Source organism: Syngnathus acus, chromosome 17 (assembly GCF_901709675.1).
Source record: "Syngnathus acus chromosome 17, fSynAcu1.2, whole genome shotgun sequence".
In the NCBI taxonomy this organism is placed as follows: domain Eukaryota; kingdom Metazoa; phylum Chordata; class Actinopteri; order Syngnathiformes; family Syngnathidae; genus Syngnathus; species Syngnathus acus.
The window spans coordinates 8,795,355-8,817,667 of record NC_051102.1 but is presented as its reverse complement, the minus strand read 5'-3'; the positions used below and the strand labels follow the sequence as shown (position 1 = coordinate 8,817,667).

Sequence of the window (22,313 nt, the reverse complement as noted above, 5' to 3'; positions counted from 1 at the left end):
CGCGGCCCCGAGGACTAGACTCTTATTAGGTACACTTGAAAATGGGTGTACCTAATGGAGTGTCCAAGTGATGTCACAGATCAAACAGCCAATCAGAAAGTGGGGGTGAGGGCGGGTGTGGCACTTTTCACTTTCTGTGAAGCTTTGACCATGATTTTTAATTATTTGATTTTATCAAAAGAAAAGAATGATGAAAAAAAGATGACCATTGTATAGTAAGGCTTTTATGGGGGGAGAAATTGACCATATATAGTAAAGCTTTTAATTTTTTAAAAAAGGATAATAAATAGTAAAGCTTCTTTTTTGTAGGAAAATGACCATGTATAGTGAGGCTTGATGAAAATAAAGATGACCATGTATAGTAAGGCTTTTAATTTAAAAAAAAAATTGTAAAAATAAATAGACCATGACCATGTATAGTAAAGCTTTTTTTTAATACAAAAAAAGTATGATGAAAACAAAGATGACCATGTATAGTAAGGCTTTTTGGGGGAAAAATTGACAATTTTTCATAAATAAAAGCTTTAAAAGACCACATATACATTTACTGTTCGCACAGCGGAGATGGCATGCGATCCCGTTCCCCGACCTCGGGCCTGCAAACCACGACAGCACGTCACCTCGCTGCCCTTATAACATTTTTAATAACAAGAAGTGACTGATATGAAAGCCCCGGGTCGGGCTTAAAAAGGCGGCCTAAATCGAAGTTCTCCTTTTGTCTCACATCCTGTTTGGCTGGGGATTGAACGTCGGCCTTCAAAGCATGTTCACTCTATGTTCTTTCTTCCCACTCATGCACATTGCTGTTACTTTTTTACTGTCCCGGCGAGCTATTCATTAAGCTGCCCTTTGTCCTCTACGAGCCGAGCAGAGGTTGCCTTTGGCAAGCCATCGAAATCCTGTTGTTGCATTTTGGGGGTGGGAGGGGTGTGTGTGTGGGTGGGAGGGGTGTCTTTATCATGTGTGTGTGTGTAGTTGTAAGACAATTGATAGCACTGCTGCAATATACATAAAGCTGCAGTCAGGAGGAAAGCATGTTAACAGTGGGGGCATTCTTCCTGCACGGCGGCCCGTTGCCTAGCAACCTCATTGTGTCCCCTGCAAGGAAATTGTCCAAACAGGATTTAGAGTTTGTAGCAGGATTGGGTTACAAAGAGTCACACAGTCAGAGTCATTCTTACTGCGCAACACATTTTCCCTCAGGGACACACAAAGTGGACAGCCGATCAATAAATAGTGGTTTATTCTGACAACAGGTATGGCTTATATACAAGTGCATGTAAGAATTCTCAAAGTCTAACCAAACATTCAGAAATCAAACAGTACAATCCATTTATTTGTTTATTTTTTTACATTCATTCAACTCTTTCTTTGAGGAAGGAGGCCGAACCTGAACACTTGATCACCTTTCACACGTTTTGCCTTCATCCTTCATTTTTACATTCACTGTTCTACTTGTCCTCCACATGATCTAACTGGATCGGATGTCCGCTCAAATGCTTCCGCCGGTGCTAAATTGTCATATTGCGGACGCTTCAGTCGGCACCGTGCAAAAGCTTGATGAGATTTGACACAAGCGTGTCATTTGTTATTTTAAAATGGCTGCTGACGCACACACACTAAATGGAAGGAAGTCTGCATTAGTAATTGCGCAAAGAAAGCTCCTTTTTCCCTTTTTTCTATTATTCGGGCCACATACGAATGGAAACTGCAGAACAGAACCATGAAAATAAAGTGAATTTTGATTACAATTCAAATTAATTGAACTCATACAGATATTTGTAGGGGTTATTTCATATTAATGAAAGGAAAACAAAAGACAACCAAAATTCTGGCAAAGCAAAAAAAAAAAAAGCCACCTTTTTTTCCTGTACAATGAGTATTTTCTCATAACAATCCATTTTCTATTCTTTTCTTTCTCATACCTTTATTGTCACGTTTGACTTTTTAGCAGGTCAAACAATTGGCCTACATTTTTGTTGCTTCCTTCTCAGTGTGCCTCTACCATTCCATCAATGTGATGTCACATGATTGCAGGGAATTTGTGCTTTCAGGTGTGTAGCAGCATCAGACAACTGGCATGAAAATTTCACAACTTGATCGTCCATCGAGGATTGCCACCTTGAAAAGCGACAACAGCAAAAAGCACGCTCATATTTTGATTCAGGCTGCGTTACATCATTCGCGCAGGAAGGAAGCATGAGAGGGAGGAAGGAAAGAAAAACAAAAAAACAAGCACAATCTTGTTGTCAGTGCATTTGGAGGAAGAACGTTGTTGGAAAGTACCTGGTGGGGTTTTTTTTTCTTCGTGTTTTCATGAACGCACCACAAGATTGTCTCCGGAGAGCGCCGCTTTCTATTCCTCCCAGGGCAAATTCCACGCAATAGAATGAGGGCGGCAACCTTGAGTCATTATCTTAAAACAAAACAACCCAAAAAAATCTTTGTCTGGCTTTGGAGTTTTTACAGTAATGATGCTTGGTTTGCTTTATGAGCACTGTTGTAAACGAGACAATCAAGTATAGACGGAAGAGTCAAGTCTTAGAAAGCAGTTGAGTTGTGCGTGGATGTTTCAAAAATAAAATTGCTTTTTGCCTGATGACTATTGTGTGTCATGTCAGCAATATTGCAAGATGAAGCTTTGTACATTTATCAGGTCAATCATAGTTTTCCATTTGGTTTACACTCACACACACACACAATTATGCACTCGCTGACAAAATCACTACAAGATTACAACATTTTGCTTTGAAAAGAAAAAAAAAAAAGACACTTTTGTATGCAGCTTCTTCTCATTGCCTCCATTGATCCAATTCACTCCGTCCGCATTCAGTCTATGGCAGGGGGCTGCACAAAAAGAAGCCCCCAAAACATGCAATACTCATTTTTGGCACCATTTGAACATTTTCATTTTGGTTTTCTGGTTTGCCGTTGCCTGTGATTGTTTACTTGGGGACTGACCCCAAAACAAGTCTTATTCTTCCTCATAGTGCATTACAATAATAATAATAATCTATCCGAGCAGTTTATGATGGCCCAAATTAGCAGCTTGAATAGTTACCAAAATTATTGTTTAGCTTTCTGTCATGGGCAATTTGACAAGGAGCGGCAGACAATTCAATTATTAGTCATTTACAACATACATTTTCTAATAATTGTGGCACACAGAATTATTTTTTAAGGTGGTAATGTTTTTGTCCCACTGAATAAATGCACTTGAGTTCAAAGTTGGATTTTACTCTTGTTTTAAATGTTAGTCTTGTATTGTTAAAAAAAACAGAATTTATTTAAAGCTAAAGAACACATGTTAAACAGGGGCTCCAATAATTATGGAGGGCAGTGTTGTATTTTTGTCTTCTGCATGGGCTCGATAAAGGTGGGGAAAGTATTTTTGAGAACGTGGCCTACTAAATGTGCTAAGCACAAACACTTATTCACTTGGACTACTCAGCAGCATTTGTCCTCACGTTCTGACGCTTGCTTCTGATTGACGCTTGAGATTTTTTTTTTTTTTAATTTGTCCATCAATGGAGTTTATAGGCTGGTGATTTTTTTTTTCTTTTTTCCTGTGACATAAAAAAAAAAAAGGGAAACAATGCCATCATGAAACGGTCTCTTGTGCAGGAAAAGGAAAGGGATCGTCTTTAAAGACCAGCCAACTCCAGGCTGGCACGGCTTTTTTTTTTTTTTTTTTTTTTTTTTTTTTTTTTAAGCACAAGGGGATTTGTTTGCCGCATCATCATCACGACGATGCCACGCCGTTGAGGGCGTTGCTTTCTGTGCTGGCGCTGATTGACAGCACGCCAGAGTCGATTGGGGAGGAAACTGTACAGACCATTAGAGAGGGGGGAGATGCTCCTGAAGTGCTGTGATCTGAGTCTGAGTCTGGGGAATCCCGTAAAGGATGTTCAGTCGATGTGGTCGCCTCAGCGGCAGCGGCGGCCGGTTCTGTAATGGGGGGAGCGCCGGGCAGAAGAGGCAGGGAAGGAAATCGGGAAGGCGACGTGTGGCCAGACAAGGGTAAAACGGAGTCTGGAACGGGGGAAGGTGGGGGAGAAAGATCGTCGCCACAAGGGGGGTCAGGCGGAGGGGACGGTGGCATTGATTCATCCTCTACTTCTAAGTGGATGTCTGAGCAATGGGACGCGATGTCCGGGGAAGGGGGTGACGGGGACGCAATGTCCGGGGGAGGGGGTGACGGGGAAGGGGGGACGGGTACGGTGTCCTCTGGCGACGGTGGACCCGATTCCATGGGTGGAGGGTCCTCGTCCAGCTGGTCGGGGGATTCCGGCGGGGGCTCCTCGGAGGCCGGGTCTGGAAGAGATTCCAGCGTAGGGGACGGATGCAGAGCGTCGTCCGTTTGGAGGACAACGGCGCGAGTCGGCGGCTCGATAGAAGCAAGGACAACCTCTGAAGGCTTATCCTCATCCGACAGCAGGGGGTGCGAGGGCTCAGGCGTGGAAGACAGGAGGTGCTCTTTGCTGGCGTGGATGGTGTCGTCTTTCGTCGGTCCCGTGCGGGCACCATCGTCCTCGTCGGGGGCGTTCAAATCGGCAGCGGACGAGGCGGCAGAGTCCATGATGGAGACGCCGGCGGCGGCCGCCTCGTGCAGCGGCGTGTCGTGCACGCGCGTGTAATCTCGGGCGCTCTGGGAGGGCACCAGCAGGAGGCGTTGCTCGCCGGGCTTGCGCGGCGGCAGCAGGGGCTGGCGCGTGTAGCTCTCGCCGTCGGCCAGCGTCTCGGGCAGCGGGTGGTAGCGCGTCTCGGGCAGGAGCAGGATGCAGATGATGCAGATGAGCGTGCAGCAGGCGAAGATGATGTGGTGCAGGAAGTAGCCCTTCTGGTTGTGCAGCTCCATGATGGGCGCCGTCAGCATGCCGAAGCCGGCGCTCGCCAGCACCAGCCCCAGGCCGCCGCCCCTACATGGAACAATGAACACCGTCAAAAACTGTAAAATCTTGAATGAAAACCTCATTAAGAACCCTGATAATAGTCTTCCAGCATGACAATGCACCAAGGTACATTTGCATGTTGCCATGGCAACAAAGGAGTGGCTCAAAAGAAATGCGTTAAGGTCACAGATTGGCCCGGTTAGTCTACAGCCTTCAACCGGAAGAGGGCAGTGAAGCTTCGATTTTCCCAGAGAGGTTCTTCTCACATAAGTCACGAAATTTTATTTTTTTTTTTTGAATACACGATAGAGACTGTTTGTTCATTTCTTTTGTATTTTACAAATTCAGCAGGCGATCATATCACTTCCGTCACTGTGAAATCTTAGGAGAACCTATTTTAGACAGCAGAATGTGCTGCAGCGCCACTTTATTTGCCAGGCGGCACTACTTGCCATCCAGCAGGTGGCGCCCTTGATGTATTTTGCAAACTGCAGCCGATCTTACATAAGCTTACAGTAACCCTCATGCAGTGCTCAGAGGGGATTTGCCTGCTGCCGCCTACATGTGACAGTGAAGGTGACAAAAAAAAGTCTCTGGCACATACTCAATTATTTCTCCTCAGTTTCCACCCTACATTTGAATCGAAGTGGAAATGTGGTTAACCTACGCTCATGCGGTAGCAAAGGCATGACTACAGTAAAAATTGTATGAAAACAATTCTAAGCCTTACATATAAAGCAATTCAATGAAAAAAAAATGTTGTCATGGGTTTTACCTGATGACGGTGGGGGTGATCTCGGCACAGAAGAAGATGCTCAGGTTGCTGACGGCGTGGGAGGAGAACATCCCGATGATTGAGAAGGCGATGGAGAAGTTCTTCTTCAGTGTGCTTGAGCTATCTACACGCAAAAACGAGCATGTGTATTACCATTTGGTTTCAATTCATCATTTTTAAATGCATCATTACAACGAAAATACATGGCAATCCAGCATTGTGGTATTGTTAGAGTGTGGTAGCACATCCAGCCTCTAGGGGCGCTCTAGCTGCACACATGGATTTGGGCCTCTTCTTTGACTTGCAATGAATCCAGTTCATAACCAAAAGCACCAAAACAGGCTTACCTATGTTGAGATGGGTGCTGTACTTTCCCAGCACTGAAAGAGAAATCAGGAGAAAGGGTGTGTCAGTCGTGAGCGATCAAACACAAAAGCTCATCACAACACAAAAAAAAGTGTGATGTGTCGACACCAGTTGAACATTAAGTCAAATGCAACTGAGTAAACGGACTTGTGTCCTGCTGGTACACATTGACCACAAGAGCCGTTTGCGCTGGTGTCCAAACGCTCCATTATGAGTAGCTGACATGAGCGCGGGACACGCCTCGCTGTGCAAGCACTGGACATTTCATTAGGTACGCCTGCATAATCACATTTGAACACGATCCGCCCGGTTGAACACAGGAGAGTTGTCCTTTGTATCACAGAACTCACAGTTGGGCAGGCCTAGCTGCAGCAAGGACGCCAACGCGGTGATGATCATGAACGTGAGGAGGCCGCCGCGCCGGCCCATCAGTCCCACCGCCGGGCACAGCGCCAGGCAGGATGCCACCGCGATGCCCGCCATGGTGTAATAGTCAGCGTAGAAGTCGTGGAACATGGTGGTCTCCTGGGCCTCCGGGTCCATCATGCTGCGGGCGAAGCAGTGGTGGATCCCGTAGCCTGTTAGCCTAGAGGCAAGCAAATACAGACAATGTCATTGATTTAAACAAATAATGTAGTAGAATTGCGACATTTGAATGTTGTCCAAAAATCAAGCTTCATTTTCTATTGTATTTATCCTTTTTTTTATTATTACAATTTTTTTAATCAGAGATGCGAATAAACTTCTTTTTTTTTTTTTTTTTTGCATCAATTCTGAATTTTGACTTCTAATTTTGCAATTCGTCTTTTAGTCCATACAATCTACTGTTTCAAATGAATATCATCGTAAAGTAGCGACTGATAAGTCAACCCAATCCAATAAAACAACATTTCAAAGTCCGCTGTGCTGTTGTGTAATCTACAATGCACTTTGTCAACACGCACATGTTGACACACAAGCGCGCACGCGCACCCTCGGCACCAGGATACACAAAAAAAGCAGAGGCCGCACTCCCTTCCTGTGTGTGTGTGCGTAACGTTTTATAAGGACGGCCGCTCATGTAAAATTTACGCCGACTTGAGGAGTCAGCGACGCGATATGCTGTGGTGAGTGTCTGTACGTGCTAAAGAGCCGGTCAGGGATGGAGGGAAAAGGAGAGAGCAGGATAAAAATGGAAAAGGAGGCACTCTTGTTGAAGAAGAAAATAGCTTAGCGGGGAAAGAATTGAGGACCGATTGATCAATATGTATTAAGTTAGCAAGTGAACATTTGAATCCGAGGATGGATTTGGAGTTGTCCCATCGACGCAAGCTTGGCTGGGTTAAAAAGATTGGTGACACATTTGACACATTAGTGGCGTGTCCATCATAAAACAAATAAAATAATTTCCAACGCTCTGGCGCTGCTTTCCCCTCGTTTGCATCGACGGCGAGGAAGAGACAACAGCAACTAACGTGATGTAACGTTAAATATTTGCATTATTTATGTACTGCTATTATTGCTTGCTTCCGCTTAATGATTGCGTGTCTTGAATGTAAACACAGCAATATTGGATGTGTTGAAATGTTCATGGATGTTGAAGAAGAAAAAAAAATCGGATACAGCTACAGAACACCTGTCACAAAACACTTACGAATTGACGCAGAGCACAACAATATTCTTCCACAGGTTCCTCGTTCGGGCCATTTTCACGATGCAGGTCTTTTTGGGCTTGCGTTGAAGCGCTCTCTGTAATTCTGGGAACACAAAAGTTCAACTCACAGAGGAGTCCAATGGAAGCGACATACACAAATGAACATTTAAGCTTTAGCTAATACCGTAAATTTCAGACTATATGCCGCTACTTTTTTCTCAAATTTTGAACCCTGAATCACAAATTTTATCTGGTGCGGCTTATATATAGCGGCTTATAGTCCGAGAATTACGGTATATTAAAAAAAAAATATATATATATATATATATATATAAGACTTGGTTTTAAATGAGCTTCCACTGACACATTTGACCTAGATTCACAACACAGCCAAAACAATTGGTAAATTAAAAAAAATTATATAAATAAGGTTTCTAAGAGTTGCATTTTTAGCTCCTGCTAAAGAAGTTGCCATCACCGCTCCCACCAACAGTATCTCGCCACCAAACTCGACAAAATGAGCATGAGTGAGAGAGCCAGGTGTGACATTTCACCCAACAGTTTCCAAGAAGCTCCTAAACAAGCCTCACACTTCGCGCTCGGGTGTTTCCACGTGAAGTCGGTCGGCCATGTGACGGCATTTCGCATTCCGTGCCTGCGAGGTTATCGCCGGCCCGATCAGCTCTTGCATTGATCCGCAAAGTTCCAAGCAAGACGCTCAAGGCCTGAGATCAGCACGGCAGGGCATTGAGTTCCCTCTTCAATTGATTGTTCCGCATGCATCTGAGCTTTTTTTTTTTTTTTTTATAAAAGGCTACAATGAAACGCAGTGTTCAAGGAAGTGAGAAGGAGTCTATAAATCTGTGCCGCCGAGTGACAAAGCATTTTTTTTTGGTTACCTGGGAGGATGTTGTCGGGATCCTGCTGCATATTGACGCAGTTCTTCTTAGCGATATGTCCCATGATCCACTTGGAGCGGCAGTACTGCTGCGTGGCCAGCAGCCAACGCAGTGACTCAGGGAAGATCCTGACAAGTAGACGAGAGGGAAGTTCTCGCTTAGCAGTCGCGACAAATGAGGCCGACTGGAATGAAAGCTCATTTTCATTTTCAAGCGGGATATGCCGCACTGTTAAACCTCATTTTTCTTATCTGTGCTGCCACGTTGGGCTGAAAATGAAAATGCTGGAGGAAATCGTTGCTAGGATGATCGATTGAACGTTTAGCATCTTCTGTCCCATCCACACCAAGTTTTGTAGGTATCTTAATTATCTACGTGTGTCTTGAATAAAACCTGTAAAATGCGAATATGTAAATGTATCTACTGGGGAGGAAAGCTTTACTTCTACAAACAATTTATGAGAGAGATGTACAAAAATAATTGTGTATATAAATTGAAATGATTGCAATTGGTTCCTATTTTGTTCCATCTATTTGAGGGAGGGAGGAATTAATTTGCATGACGTGGCTAGCGCGCCAATATTTTGTCTGACGCCTGCACTCCATCATCCTTCCACTGAATTGGAAAGGCCCGTCAATCAGCCGAGCCCGCTCGTGTCTATTATATCTCCATTACTGCTATTTGATCGGGTTAACTCTTTCCAGAGCTGCTGAGCGGAACCATTTTAGCTTGCGCAGGTCGGCCTTGGAGGGACGCCACATTTCGGCATACAGACGGCAATAAAATCTAATTCCCTGCGAGTTTGTCGACATCAGCAGTGTACGATCCACGACGGAGTGCGTTTCTGGATGGCGGGCTCCAGTCTCGGGCAAGGTCACTAGAAAAAGCTAACAAATACGTGTCGCCTTGAATCACCTGTCGAAAAATGTCTCACTTTTATCATCGATAAAGCACATGGAATATGCTGTACATGGGTCCTGGGCTCACCCGCTTTAGCAAAAAATTGTACCTGGCCCACCAGGACTCACCAGATGTAGGACAGCATAAGCAGCAGGGGGCAGATGATGACGGCCTGGAGTACCTGCCAGTCACGGCACAGGTAGGCCACACCCGGCATCAGCAGCTGGCCGCCCAGCATCACAAAACTGGCCACCATGGTCATGGAGAAGCGCCAACCCGGCAGGCACAGCTCGATCCCTGGTGGGGGAAACAAAACAAAACGGCGTGAATATGCGAGACTGTCCATCATCGCAGACTTGCAGGTGGTGACATGAATTTGAATGATGAGGTCATTCTTAGCAAAACACCTCTAGCACTGAAGTGAGGTGATGATTCATTGATGGGGCGTGCTATGTGTTCTACCGTGTTGTTAGCATGACTTGAAGGAAACGCCTGCATCCCGATACGAAACCGAACCTACAACTTTGAGGATAACAAATGACGACCGCAGCTTTGAAGTCAACAATAGGGCGTCAACACTCTAAATCGACAGCTGCTGTTATTGTGAGATTGAACAAGAGTGTGCTGTTGTGAGAGGGCGAGGGAAGAAGAAGAGAAGAAAAAAAAAAAGCATCCTTGTGCTCATTTGTCCGCTATTAGAATGGCAGCGATTCATTCCGGCATTAGCATTCACACCACACGGGCTGAGAGCCATCACAGACAGTGGAGTCCTTTAGTGGGCGCCACAGTGGGAAGGCTTCACAACACAGCCCGGAGGGTGAACAGCACCGCATTGGCGCTATTCTCACATTGTCCATCCATCCATCTTTTTAAATTCTCTGCTCAGCCAGAATGTGAACGCTCGCTCAAATGGAGTTTTCAAGGTGACAGAGGCCATCATAATAGGGTGGGCGTCGGGAGCTAGGCGTCCCGCTCCATTCCAGCAGAAAAAGACTGGAATTTCAATTTAGAAGTGCCCCCCTCCCCCTCCCTCCCTCCCTCTGGACAGGCCATGAATTACGTTCTCTGTCGGCGGACAGCGTCACGGCTAGCACGACGGGGCCGATGAGTGGAGAGCGGGGCAACGGGTGCACGACCCGGCGAGTCTGACCCGACTCAACTTATTGCGAGACGGTTCACTGCTCGCGGAGTGCAAGGGATTAGAATTCCTCCTTTTGGGGGTGGGCGGCATTGTTGGAGAAACGGGCCAGTCAGTCATTACCGGGCAGTCTGAGAAAGCGCGAAAGCGAGAATACAGACGCGTCACGTTGGCGTACGATGCTGACCAAGGCTTAAAAAGACAAATTAGAGAAAAATGAAAACAAAAGCAGCCTTGAGCTCCTTTCCACATCACATTGACCCTAATCTATTTCCACCCCACCCCCAACCCCGACTCACTGGATCAGCATTCGCACAATGCGGATCTTGAGCTAGTGGCCAACTGACATAAATCTCTTGCTCGCCAATTCCACAAAGTCAAAAGTGTTGGCACCAAGTTCAAACCAATCAATAATACAACCAGTTACGTTGCATTAAAGAAATTGATGAAAATGTCTCAATCTAATTGCTTCCATCTTGGGCGGAAAGGTTCCATTAAAGAAATTTGTTTTAGGAACTTGCAGTAAAAAACCTGCCGTTATTAACATCTAAGTCTTCAACTTTCCAGGTTGTGCCTTACTGTACTTTCCCGTCCAATTATGATGTAATCAACACGACCCGGGAGCCAATTAGCAACAGTAATCCCCAAAGAAGCTTTGACTGCTTTGCTGACCGGCCGAAACAGAAAATGAACCGCATACGAGCCACGGTAGACGTTTAGCGCGGCTCAGCTTTATTGTTTTAACACACAAGCGCTCACTTCCTGTAGCCACCGTAACGCTCAACTGGTCGCTCACATGACGTCCTTCTGCAGCTTGTCGGGACCGTTCAGTACTTTCTGGTGTTTGCGCAAATGTGTCCTTATCTTGGGCCACGGGTCTTTTTGTGGGGCCTCAGAGATAAAAAAAAAAAAAAAAAAAGAGAGAAAACAGAAAAACAGTTGTCCTCCTGTGTCTTGCCTTCACTTGAACTGCAAAAAAAAAAAAAAAATAGCATGTGCACTCAGCAGGTTTCAAGGGTTGGGCAATATGACGAATAGTAGCGAGCCGCAGCTTGTTGAATCCTTCCGACTTCTTTTTTGTTTGATCGCAAAACCAATATTTGTTCTCTAAAAATTAATCGTTAGGTGGAACGCAACAACACGCACAGATTGTCCTGAAGTGATTGCAATCAAATTGTGGTATTTCACATAAAGAATAATGTGTAACCTTAGTGACATTTGATTACTTTTGCAAGCCAATAAAACATTGTCAAAATTCAAGACAGACTCGTCTCTGGTAAGCTGAAGTCCTTTACGGAAATGGACCAAAGCGAGCTCAGCCATGTGCAAAGCTGCTGATTAGTTTTGGCTGGCGCTGAGTGACAGGCCAGTGCAGCATTGTCAGCACTGATCTGCAGCCAGCCGGGCTTGCTGCCGGCCGGACTGGACGTCCTACAGATGGAGGAGTGAGGAAAAGTGCTTTGTCAGTGCGAGGAGGAGGAGGAGGCCAGCTTTAGCGCCGAAGCCGAAACCACTTTAAGACACCGATCATTTCAATTGCATTAAGAACATTCAGTTCTCCCTAAATCTTAATTCTTCATCTTATCAAGACATTTTGCACCATTATTTGCTTTCAGCTGTGTGGGTACTTTTACCCATTGAAGTCGAATAGATTGACTCTTGGTAAATTTGGGATTAAAAAAAAAAAAAAAAAAAAAAAAAATAGACCTGTGCTTGATAATCTGTCGGAATGGAAAACATGTCCAAAACATCATGTAGCTCCTTTAAGATATAATTTATGTATTTTACACTTTTACGACATGGTTGTATTACTAGGCTTGGATAGTTAGGGATGATTTAAAGATGGTGACACTTTAACAGTTTCCCACCTTGGCAAAGCCTGTTAATAGCATCTCATTGACATTCATCATAAATCATCGAAATGTGACTTATTCCTGCCACTAACTCTTTGAAGGGCTTTTCCACAAATGTCGCTTATTCAAAAATAGTGTCTCGTTTAGACTTGGCAGAAAAAAACAAAAAACCACGGGCACCGTCGATACCGAGGAGCAATGAAAGGGAGCTATTGACGATTAATAAGGTCATCGCTATTGATCGTGGACGTGAGCTGTGCTGCCAAAAAGCCGCAGGTCACCACCTTTTCAATTCATCTGCTTAAAAGTGTTAGCCATTAAAAAAAGTGGAGTAAAACTCTAGGCTTGGGTGAGTGTTTCCTTTTGTGTATTTGTCTGTTCTGACCTTAACCCTTGTACTCCCATACATACACACACACACATACACACACACACACACACACACACACACACACACACACACACACACACACACACACACACCACACACACACACACACACACACACACACACACACACACACACACACACACACACACACACACACACACACACACACACACACACACACACACACACACACACACACACACACACACACACACACACACACACACACACACACACACACAGTCAGCACAAAAACAAGCCATCGGCTCTGTGGAAGGCACCAATAGATAACAGCAAGCCCAAAAAAATCTTTTAAAAATAAATAAATCTTGGAAAATGTTCACAATATCAACGCAGACTTGAATTCCTTTGATTTTTACAAAAGCCAAACAATGACTGCCCACGCTGATTTGGTCAATCACAAGACTTCACTGAAGAATTTGTGGGATAACTTGAGGTGACGTGACACAAACAGGGAAGTGTTTTTTTGTTTCAAATGACAGACAGACAGAAGGTGAAGTGGAGTCATAGCAGAAGAGGCTTTGCTGAGCATGCACGGAAGGGAACTTTAACCCTCCTTGATAGGGAGAAATATGCACCTTTACCCATTTATCAAGATGCCGAATGGGGCCAGATTGTTTAGGAGCGGCGCGGTCAAGGACGTGGCAAATTATCACAGAGAATTGAAAAATAAAATAATAGTTCTGAGAGAAAAATACCCCAAGAACGAGTCTAACAATATAACAAAACCTTACAATGAGCTAACCAAGCAAAATGCTACATCTAATACAATGGAAAAAAATCATGTACAGTAATCTAACAATTAAGTTGGTATCCATTTTTTTTTTTTTTTTTACTTGATTTTAAACACAGCATAACGTATTCATTTCAATCATAAAAAAAAGCACAGCAGCAGTACAGCTGCTCTAGCTTCAACTGAAAATTGAAATCTAAAAACATTTGGTGTCAAGTAGTGCTGTAAACACACACACGCTCAATGTGAACATGTTTGAACAGGTGTTGCAGCTTAATTCTCCACGCTAATATGAGAACATCTCATGACACCCGTCTGCGCTCATCCAGCAAACACAAAGGAAGCTCCTTGTGTGGACAAACAACCACGGAGCCTCATCACCGTTTTGCATGAATTTTGTGCATCAAAAGGCAGGAACGGGGATGTCCCCACATTGCCTGACTAACCTGACAGAGTGCAAATAACCAAACGGAACATGGGCAGCTTTTTTTTTTTTTGCCCACTACATAGAATGACTCACAATTTAGCAATCTTATTACTTGAGCAGACAGAACTTGACAGCAGCAGAAATGCTTTTAAAAAAAAAAAACGTCATGACACATTCACGCGGCATTGTCCTCGCTCTTCTTCCTCTCTCATGCACTCACACGAGTACGCGTGACATGCCCATTCGGACGCGTCAAACAAGCGAGAAGAAATATCGCTTCTGGCAGCCCAGCGCGTACACAGACTGCTCACAGCGAGTAAACATTATAAACAAGTGTCTTTTGCTTAATTAATGAAGGCTTTATCACGCACAGGCCCATGAGCGCTTTCTCGTATCTAACAGAATCACTGCTGTAAAATTACGCAATACGACTTTTCATTTGAACGGATGCAAAATCACAGGTGAGGATGCTTGCCAGCTCCGTCAAATATTCAAACAGGCAGCATGTCCGCTTCCCTTCTTTTCCCTTTTCATTCTTTTTCCTTTATTTTTCAGTGTCCCCGCGCGGCACATAGCGTCAGTAGCTGCACAAGTGTCACATCGTATCAGCCATGTTTGAACCCGTTCAAAAGCCTCAGCACGCCACGCCAGGCCAGTCTGGCGTGCACATTGTCCAGCAGCTGGTTTTTTTTTAATTTTATTTTATTTTAACCAACCGTAAATAATGTGGTATCATCTACTTCACTGCATTATCACAAATGAAACGTTGGAAAAAAAGGAGGATTCAAGCTTGACACACTCAGTTTAGATTTACTCTAAAATTAAACATATAACAAAGACAAAAAATGATATGCGGTTTTAAAAGCTTATCTTAAAGGTAATGCTAAATCGGGCAATAATTAGAATCTACGCGGCCTTGTTACAATCCTTTCAGCAATCTCACTCGGGTTTTCGGAATGAGATTCATAATAGCAATCTCGCTTGAGGGTTACGTCGAGATCCGACCTTGTGGAGTTAAAAGTTTGGTCCTTTTTGGAGACGCAAACTTTGATGTCGTGCTAATCTTCACATGTTCATTTTGTCCTTCTGTGAAGTCGACTATATGGATTCCAGCCACATACCGATGGGCCCGATTTGTCCGCTCAAACTAAATGGCTCATTTCCTGTTTGATGTCAGACTCAACGGCACGTGGATAGATGATCAAGGAAGGAAGGAAAGGGATTAGCGTTACATCCCCACTGTGCACAGACCAATGCTGGGAGAGTGCAAACAAATCCAGCCCAAAAAAAAAAAAAAGCTCTGAACTTCAGACGACCGTGACGCTTTTTCCTTTATGGCACGCTGTCAATGTACCTTTTTAAGCGAATGCTTAAAAAGAGAACGCCTGGAGGTCAGACAAGATTGATTATTCCTGCTAATGTGTTATTGAATGACCGTCCCTTAGTCTCAGAGCGCTGGCAGAGTTTTGTCAATACAGATTGGCTCCAGCGTAAATATCAAGTGTCGCACAAAAACACATCAGAAATACAGGCGGGCCCGCATGGAACAGACAAAAACTCATATTAAAAAAAAAAAAAAATGGCTTCAGCAAACATGTGCAGGTGTGCTTCACACTCACGGGCTATAATATTGATTTGCTCTTCGTAAATTACATCATATGGACTTCAAGAAAAAAAATCAAAACATGTTAATAGTTTTAACAGCTGCCTTTAAAGTTATGGTCAAATTAAGACGTTAACGACTAATACCGTATTTTCCGCACTATAAGGCGCACCTAAAAACCTCCAATTTTCTCAAAAGCTGACAGTGCGCCTTATAATCAGGTGCGCCTTATATATGGACCAATATTGAGCCACTACAGCAGGCGTGTCCAAAATCCGGCCCGCGGGCCAAATGTATATATCTTATATATGAACAAAGTTTTGAAATGGGCCATTCATTGAAGGTGCGCCTTATAATCCGGTGCGCCTTATAGTGCGGAAAATACGGTACTTGAGTAAATGTAAAGCACGGCTGGTGAGAGCATTTCATAAAAGCTCAGAGGAAGTAGCGCCACTGGACTTACTGAGGACGTAGAGTGAGAGTGTGATGCCAGACAAGCAGAAGCCTTCAAAGAATCTCAGCGTGCTGAACATGGGAACGTTGACGGAAAAAGCCACAGTGAGGCCGAACACCAGCATGAAGAGCACAGATATGATCAGCACTGGGTGACGGCCAAACCTGCACAATGAGATACAAAGTTGAAATTTGAACTGTAAATGATTTTCAAACACGGTTGATGTAAAACAATAACAATTTGACAGCAACATTCTTGGGATGCCTTACCAGTCCGCAAGGATTCCGAACACCAGGTATCCGAAGATGGATCCCACCAAGAGTGAGAATTTTGCAATGTGGACTTTCCATGACGAGTTGCACACCAGACTCCACTGTAAAGACAATAAACGCAGCTATTAGAAATGGAGGCTCAGTTAAATCAGCATCGGTCTCATTTCATTGTAACATTTAAGCTGGCGTGTTGAATTTTTGACAGACTTGGTGGTGGTGGTGGGGGGGGGGGGGCTTTCTGTAACCTGCCATGACCTCTATGGCAGTGACCTGCTTTGAATGGAATGCTCCAGGATTACACAGAACCAGCCAGTCATCATCACATGATCCGGGAACGCCACTCATTCAAGCTTTTGGTATCGATGTCAGCCGTGGAAAAATAAAGTAGGGTCGTAAAACAAGTTCCGGTTGAGCAATCGCTTCGCAGCTGGGAGACGGAATGAAAACAAAAGAAAAACAAGATCACTCCGTCGACTGAAACAAAATTGGTTGCGGCCGTTTGAACCAGCACAAAAGTGTTGCCAAAATATATAGCAGACAGATTGGGGGGAAGTTCATCTTGTCAACATGTCATTAGTGCAATTTTCTCCTGAAGCATTTGTCAATACACATGTATTATTAACTAGGTCCCGAGCTTGTGAATTCTTTGATGGGACCTACATGCTGCAGATGGTGCTAGCATCTTGCGCTAGCAAAACCCGTAGTACACAGGTTTCTCTTTCTGTAAAGTCAATCAAACATCCAAACAACAGCACTCTGGAATGTCATTCTTCGAGGTGCTACTATAAGAATATAAATGAACAATCAGGCTCAGTTTAAGTCCCGTCATGCGCAGCTCTTCTTCTACGTAGCCCATTATCGCCGCGTTCTGTTGCTTTGCTATTGTGTTGCTCATTAGAAGATAATGAATAGAAGTCAGTGTGCACAGAGTTGGGAAAGACGCGTGTATAAACCTATTCGCAGGCAGAAATGCCAAGCGTGAAGAGCCCGGCAGAGCGGGGCGGGGAAAGAGACAATCCGTCAAAATCCTCCAAGCGTCTGCTGACTTCTCCTAAGTGACTGCAGCGGAACAATGCTTATGTCAGACACAGAACGTGCGTTGGTGCTGCTTAATTGCTGCGTGAAGAAATGTAGAAATGAAGAAAAGGGATCGGGGCTAGCGAACGCTTATTGTGATGTGCGTGGAATCCCGTAAGTCAAACGTGGACTACAGCAGATTTAAACAAGAGGAGCAATACATGGATGAAAAAGAATGAATCAGATGGAAAGAAGCACACAGAGAAAGATGCAGCGAGCAAGAGAGGCTGCGGCATAGTTACTGCCTAGCAACAGTGATAATCAGACCCTTCCAAGTTTTACCTTACCCATGGGTGGAAAATACTGTGGTGGTGGGCGTAAAGAGCGGGCCTTAAAGACAATATCAAGTCAAAAAAGGAAAAGAATCCATGCTTCACTTGGTCTACGTGTACTGCTGCAGTGAGAAACACTGAAGGGTTTTTTTTCCCCTCAATATTTTTAAATAATTTGAAGTATAATCACTAAACAATATCAAATGATTGGTTAATAAACAATAAATGTGGAAATGGTTTTGTTTACACAATTTAATGCAAAATCAAATGTTCAATTAATCGAGGGATTCATTTATAATTATTCCATTTCCAACATTTTGCTTTCCGACATTTAAAATTGGCGCATCAACATGGCTAGCTAACATGAGCGTGTACAATTCTTTTTTTATTTTCTGCCCTGAAATGTTGCATGTTGCAATGATGTAACAATGACAAATCCGCAAAGCAATGTTGATTTGGCGTCCCACCCATAGTCCATGATATAATCCAACCCCGCCTCTCCAAATGTTCACTGCATTTATCAGAAACAAAGCTGACACGCAGGGTCTTCATCTACGTTTTATCTGCGGCTAACACCGGCGTCATTTGTCCCCATTGACACCGCCGGGTGTGGATGAATGGGCGGGGTCACCTCCTTTTTACAGCTGAGACTCTTTCAAAGTGTCCCACACTGATCAGCAGGGGGGGAGGGAGGGATGAGGGGGTGAGCAGCTGTCCAAACAGAAGAAAATGGACACAGTACAGTGAGGGCCTCCTCACGGGTGTTCGGCCGACAGTATCATCTTTCACATCTGAGGCCCGGGTTGCTTTTTTTGCGTAACGGTCTCCCTTATCACACACCCCCACACCGTAGTCGGGACCTGCGACGCTCTTGGGTCTCGCTCTAATGTTTCAGACTGCAAGTGTGAACCGAGAGGGGTCAGTTACACACGAGAGTAATGATACATTCTCATTTCCGAGGCTCAGTCCAATTAAGATGGACCCCGAGGACGGCTTTGACTCAATTTAGAGCAGGTCTCCACATGAGCCACTTTGGATCCTTTGCCAAATCTTGTAAATGCTACTTGCAGTTCCAGTGAGGTGGGGACGTTCTCAGCCATGTAAACGGTACATGATGCTGTATCAGCCCAAATGGCTGGGCCATTATGGAAAGAATAACCATCACTTTGAATTTGAATTGAATACTGAAATCATGATTAATGAAATGATTATTGTTAGATTACAAAACTTAGCAGTTATTCAACTAATAAAATTCATATCACTCCCAGAAGTCAATGCTAATTTCCTGTTAGCATGTCAATGGGATTATACAGCGACTTTAGCATTAAAGCTAGCAATGTTTTTAAAACACAGCATCATGAAATTTGGTTTGAATTGTGTCATTTCAGCACGTCACTGTTGGAAGGTTTCAAGGTCCTTTCCTCCAGCTGAAGATGAGGAAGTCAGTGCGGAGTACAGCGTGGCCTCGAGTTGTTCACACATGATCATAAGGGTCCAGTCACATGGGGCATTGGTGCAGGCGTGTGCGTGTGTTAGTCCAGTGTTGACACTTGCCTTACTTACACAGCGACACGGATAGCTGAACCCAATTGTGACTACGCAGTCCAAACACAGGCACAAATGCAGAGTCATCAGTTCCTGCTGCTGTGCCACATCCCATTTTATCTACTTGGAGACGGGAACATGTGACAATACACAAAGTGGAGCACAAAATGGGAAGGGGGGGGGGGGGGGGGGGGGGGATTGTGTATTTTTTGGGGTTGGTGCTACCATTGAGTTCATCTCTACCCATGATGACCTTGTTACAAGGTTGACATGCATGGTTGAGGCTCTTACAGACCATTTGAGCATGTGGTGTCATCAACATGACATTGTCAGTGTTTATGCAAAGACAATACAAATACAAAATGTGCCCAAATGACACCAGCATGGGAAGATGAGCCCGAGTTTAATACTGCAAGACAAAAACATTGATTGTCTGTAAACATTTGTTATTTGAAGGAATATCATTGCCCACAAGTCAGTGCTAATTTGCCATTAGCATGTCAATAGGATTTTATATTGACTTTAGCATTAGCATTTTTGGTTTTAACCAAACCATGTCTTGCATTGAAATATAACTTTTGTGTAATTCTTTTGTTTTTGCAGTTTGCAGACTTTAAGGGGAATTAAGACCATCGTTTTATGCTTGTCTTTTGGGTTTTAGAAATTGGTTAAGAAGAACAACAAACTTAGCACGTTGTTTAAGCCATAGAACAATTCCTACATTATGAATAAATCAATGATTCTGACCAAAAGATTGAATCAACTCCTGCTCACTTTCGGCCTGAGTCGCTGCGGTTTACTCGCTTTATTTAAATCAGTCATTATTGAAGATGCAGATGGGCTGTTGGCACCATAGCGGACACAAACCCAGGACGCCCCAACCACCATTAGTGCAGAGACGCTTCAAAGCTTGGCTTAACGTCAGACTGCGTGTGTGCTGATAAGCCCGCAAAACTCAACCGGCATTCATTTGGAGAATCTGGATAAGTTCCTCTTGTCTGCTAGCAGGCGCGAGCTAATCAAATTGCACTTTCATCTCCATTGATTATCCTTGTCAGCCGCGTGTTGAAGATATGATCACGTTCTCCAATCATGGTTGTTTTACAGACAAATAAGCCAGGTTTTTAATCGCTGTGCAAATCTGATCAAACGACAGCGATGATGCCACATGGAAAGAAAAAAAAAAGCACCCAGAATGAGCCATGCCGTGTATGTTGTTTAGTCATGGGGTAGCCGGTGGGGGGTGGGGTGCCGTTTGGTCAGGAGTTGCATTATTCCAGAGCATGCATACGAAATAAAGACCTTTGCCCTAAATCAAACAGCTCCTGTCTATTATGTCCTTTTGTTGTGCCGCTATCGCCAGCAAATTCCACTAGGCCTGTCAGTCAGTAAGGTGACACCAACAAATGTGGACCCTTGTCAAAGGGGGTACCATAGAATAAAGAAAGAAAGAGGGGGATGGCAATCATGGTTTAGGGGACACTCGGGCAGCAAATGGTGGAAATGAAGCAGGTGGTCAAGCAAAGACCCTCCATGGGGTATCCCCCCCTTGTCCCCCTCCCTCCCTCCTTCCCTCTTGTGCACAATGAATGAATGAATGAATGAATGAATATGTGGGAGAAAGACAAAACTACTGACCTTAGTGACAACATTCTGGACAAGTCCGGTGTGCATCTCAAAGGTCCATGCGTTGCACATGCACTGCGTGTCATCGCCCGTGTCATTGTGGACGCCAGCAGCCCGCCCGCTCGCGTTCTGCGGGCCACCCGACGCCCAGGAGCGGGCCCACGTTACGTTGCCGCCGGCTGCAGTCGTGCTGCCGGTCGTGGTCGCGCTGCTGGTGGTTGTGGTGGAAGCGGTGGCGTTCGTCAAAGGTTGGATGCAGGTGTTGTTGGGCTGGGCGAGTAGGAAATTGTCCGAGTACTGGCTGAATCCGATAAAGAGCGCCGGGATCCATGTGAGCAGGATCAGCTGTTTCTGGTACTTCCCGAAACCGCCGAGGAAAGGCAAGACCGCGCCGTCGATGCGCGTCAGCGGACCCGGTGGTGACGACGAGGACGACGTGCTATCGGGGGACACGAAGCCGTTCTCCGGTTGATGGTCGTCGGTGTCGGCCATCGCGCTTCCGCCGGTAGATGCAGTGCGCGCCCCCCCTCCAACACCACCACTACGAACACCACCGCCGCCGCCGCCACCCCCCTCCTCCTCCGCCACCCCCTCCTCCTCCTTCTCCCCCCACCCTGTCGACTCCACAATGCGTCAATGCGCTCACCTCCAGCGGGGGAGCCACATCAAGTGGACTGGAAGACTCGCTTCTGTTGTCGGGAAACACTTCTTCGTCTGCAGCCAGTGTGCGTCGCCGACGCTGCAGGTCACCAATTATACGGCGACCTTCCCTCCAGCCGTCCGGTCCATTGTGTCGGTGCCTGCAAGTGGTCCGAGGTAGTTGAGCTCCCGGAAGTGAGAAGCTAGTAACGCACCTGAGCAGAAGGATGCGTGGAGAGGCGGACTCACCTAACATGGCTCCTACCTAGGGACGTCCTCCTCATTCACACTTGGCACACTTGGCGCGTATTCTTGGTCACTGCATAGAATCAAAATAATGAGAATTAAATATTTCAAACCTGACGACAAATGCACTTATCGCATTTAGTATGAAGTTGGTGTTTTTGGAGGGGGCGGGGTTTATTTTCCTTAGGTTTGTTTTGCCACTGACAGGTGCTGACTCCCATTTAACATGAATTTGAATATGATTCGTTCAGTCCCTCTTCCTGTTGGCAGCTATACAATAAATTCCTATTTAAATTCAGAATATTATGCAAGTCTAACCAAGTAAGTGGTTGGTAAGTGGATTTGTGCAGAAGAAGGAACCTCAAAACATTCATCTTCAGTGGATGACAACAAATCAAACTTGCGCTTGATCATGTCAAGTTTTTTTTTTTTTTTTAAATATAGTCCTTGATAAAGAATACATTTCGTGTTTAATGTGCATAATTCATTTGAGGTTTGTCTTCCATATTGGACACTATAAAAAGAAGAGTGCATATGAGGCAAACACAAAA

At 44.7% G+C, this 22,313-nt stretch overlaps 1 protein-coding gene across 3 annotated transcripts; it reads right to left on the bottom strand.

Moving 5' to 3' along the window:
* Nucleotides 1-1,226: 1,226 nt before the first annotated feature.
* slc22a23 (solute carrier family 22 member 23) lies at nucleotides 1,227-21,869 on the bottom strand. Of its 3 annotated transcripts, XR_005100823.1 has the most exons (11): nucleotides 20,890-21,869; nucleotides 16,355-16,458; nucleotides 16,095-16,249; nucleotides 9,594-9,762; nucleotides 8,566-8,693; nucleotides 7,667-7,769; nucleotides 6,384-6,619; nucleotides 6,015-6,047; nucleotides 5,668-5,791; nucleotides 2,287-4,919; nucleotides 1,227-2,168 (listed from the first exon to the last, which is right to left on the bottom strand). XR_005100823.1 is itself a non-coding variant. In XM_037275761.1 (10 exons), exons 1-10 carry the CDS (start codon nucleotides 21,367-21,369, stop codon nucleotides 3,743-3,745), a joined length of 2,709 nt encoding a protein of 902 aa, XP_037131656.1. In that variant the 5' UTR covers nucleotides 21,370-21,869; the 3' UTR covers nucleotides 1,227-3,742. The 3 variants fall into 3 exon arrangements, 2 of the variants coding, with proteins under 2 accessions (XP_037131656.1, XP_037131657.1); XM_037275761.1 differs by having other exon boundaries at nucleotides 1,227-4,919; XM_037275762.1 differs by lacking the exons at nucleotides 16,095-16,249; nucleotides 16,355-16,458; nucleotides 20,890-21,869 and adding an exon at nucleotides 9,873-10,464 and having other exon boundaries at nucleotides 1,227-4,919.
* Between the last annotated feature and the right edge of the window lie 444 nt (nucleotides 21,870-22,313).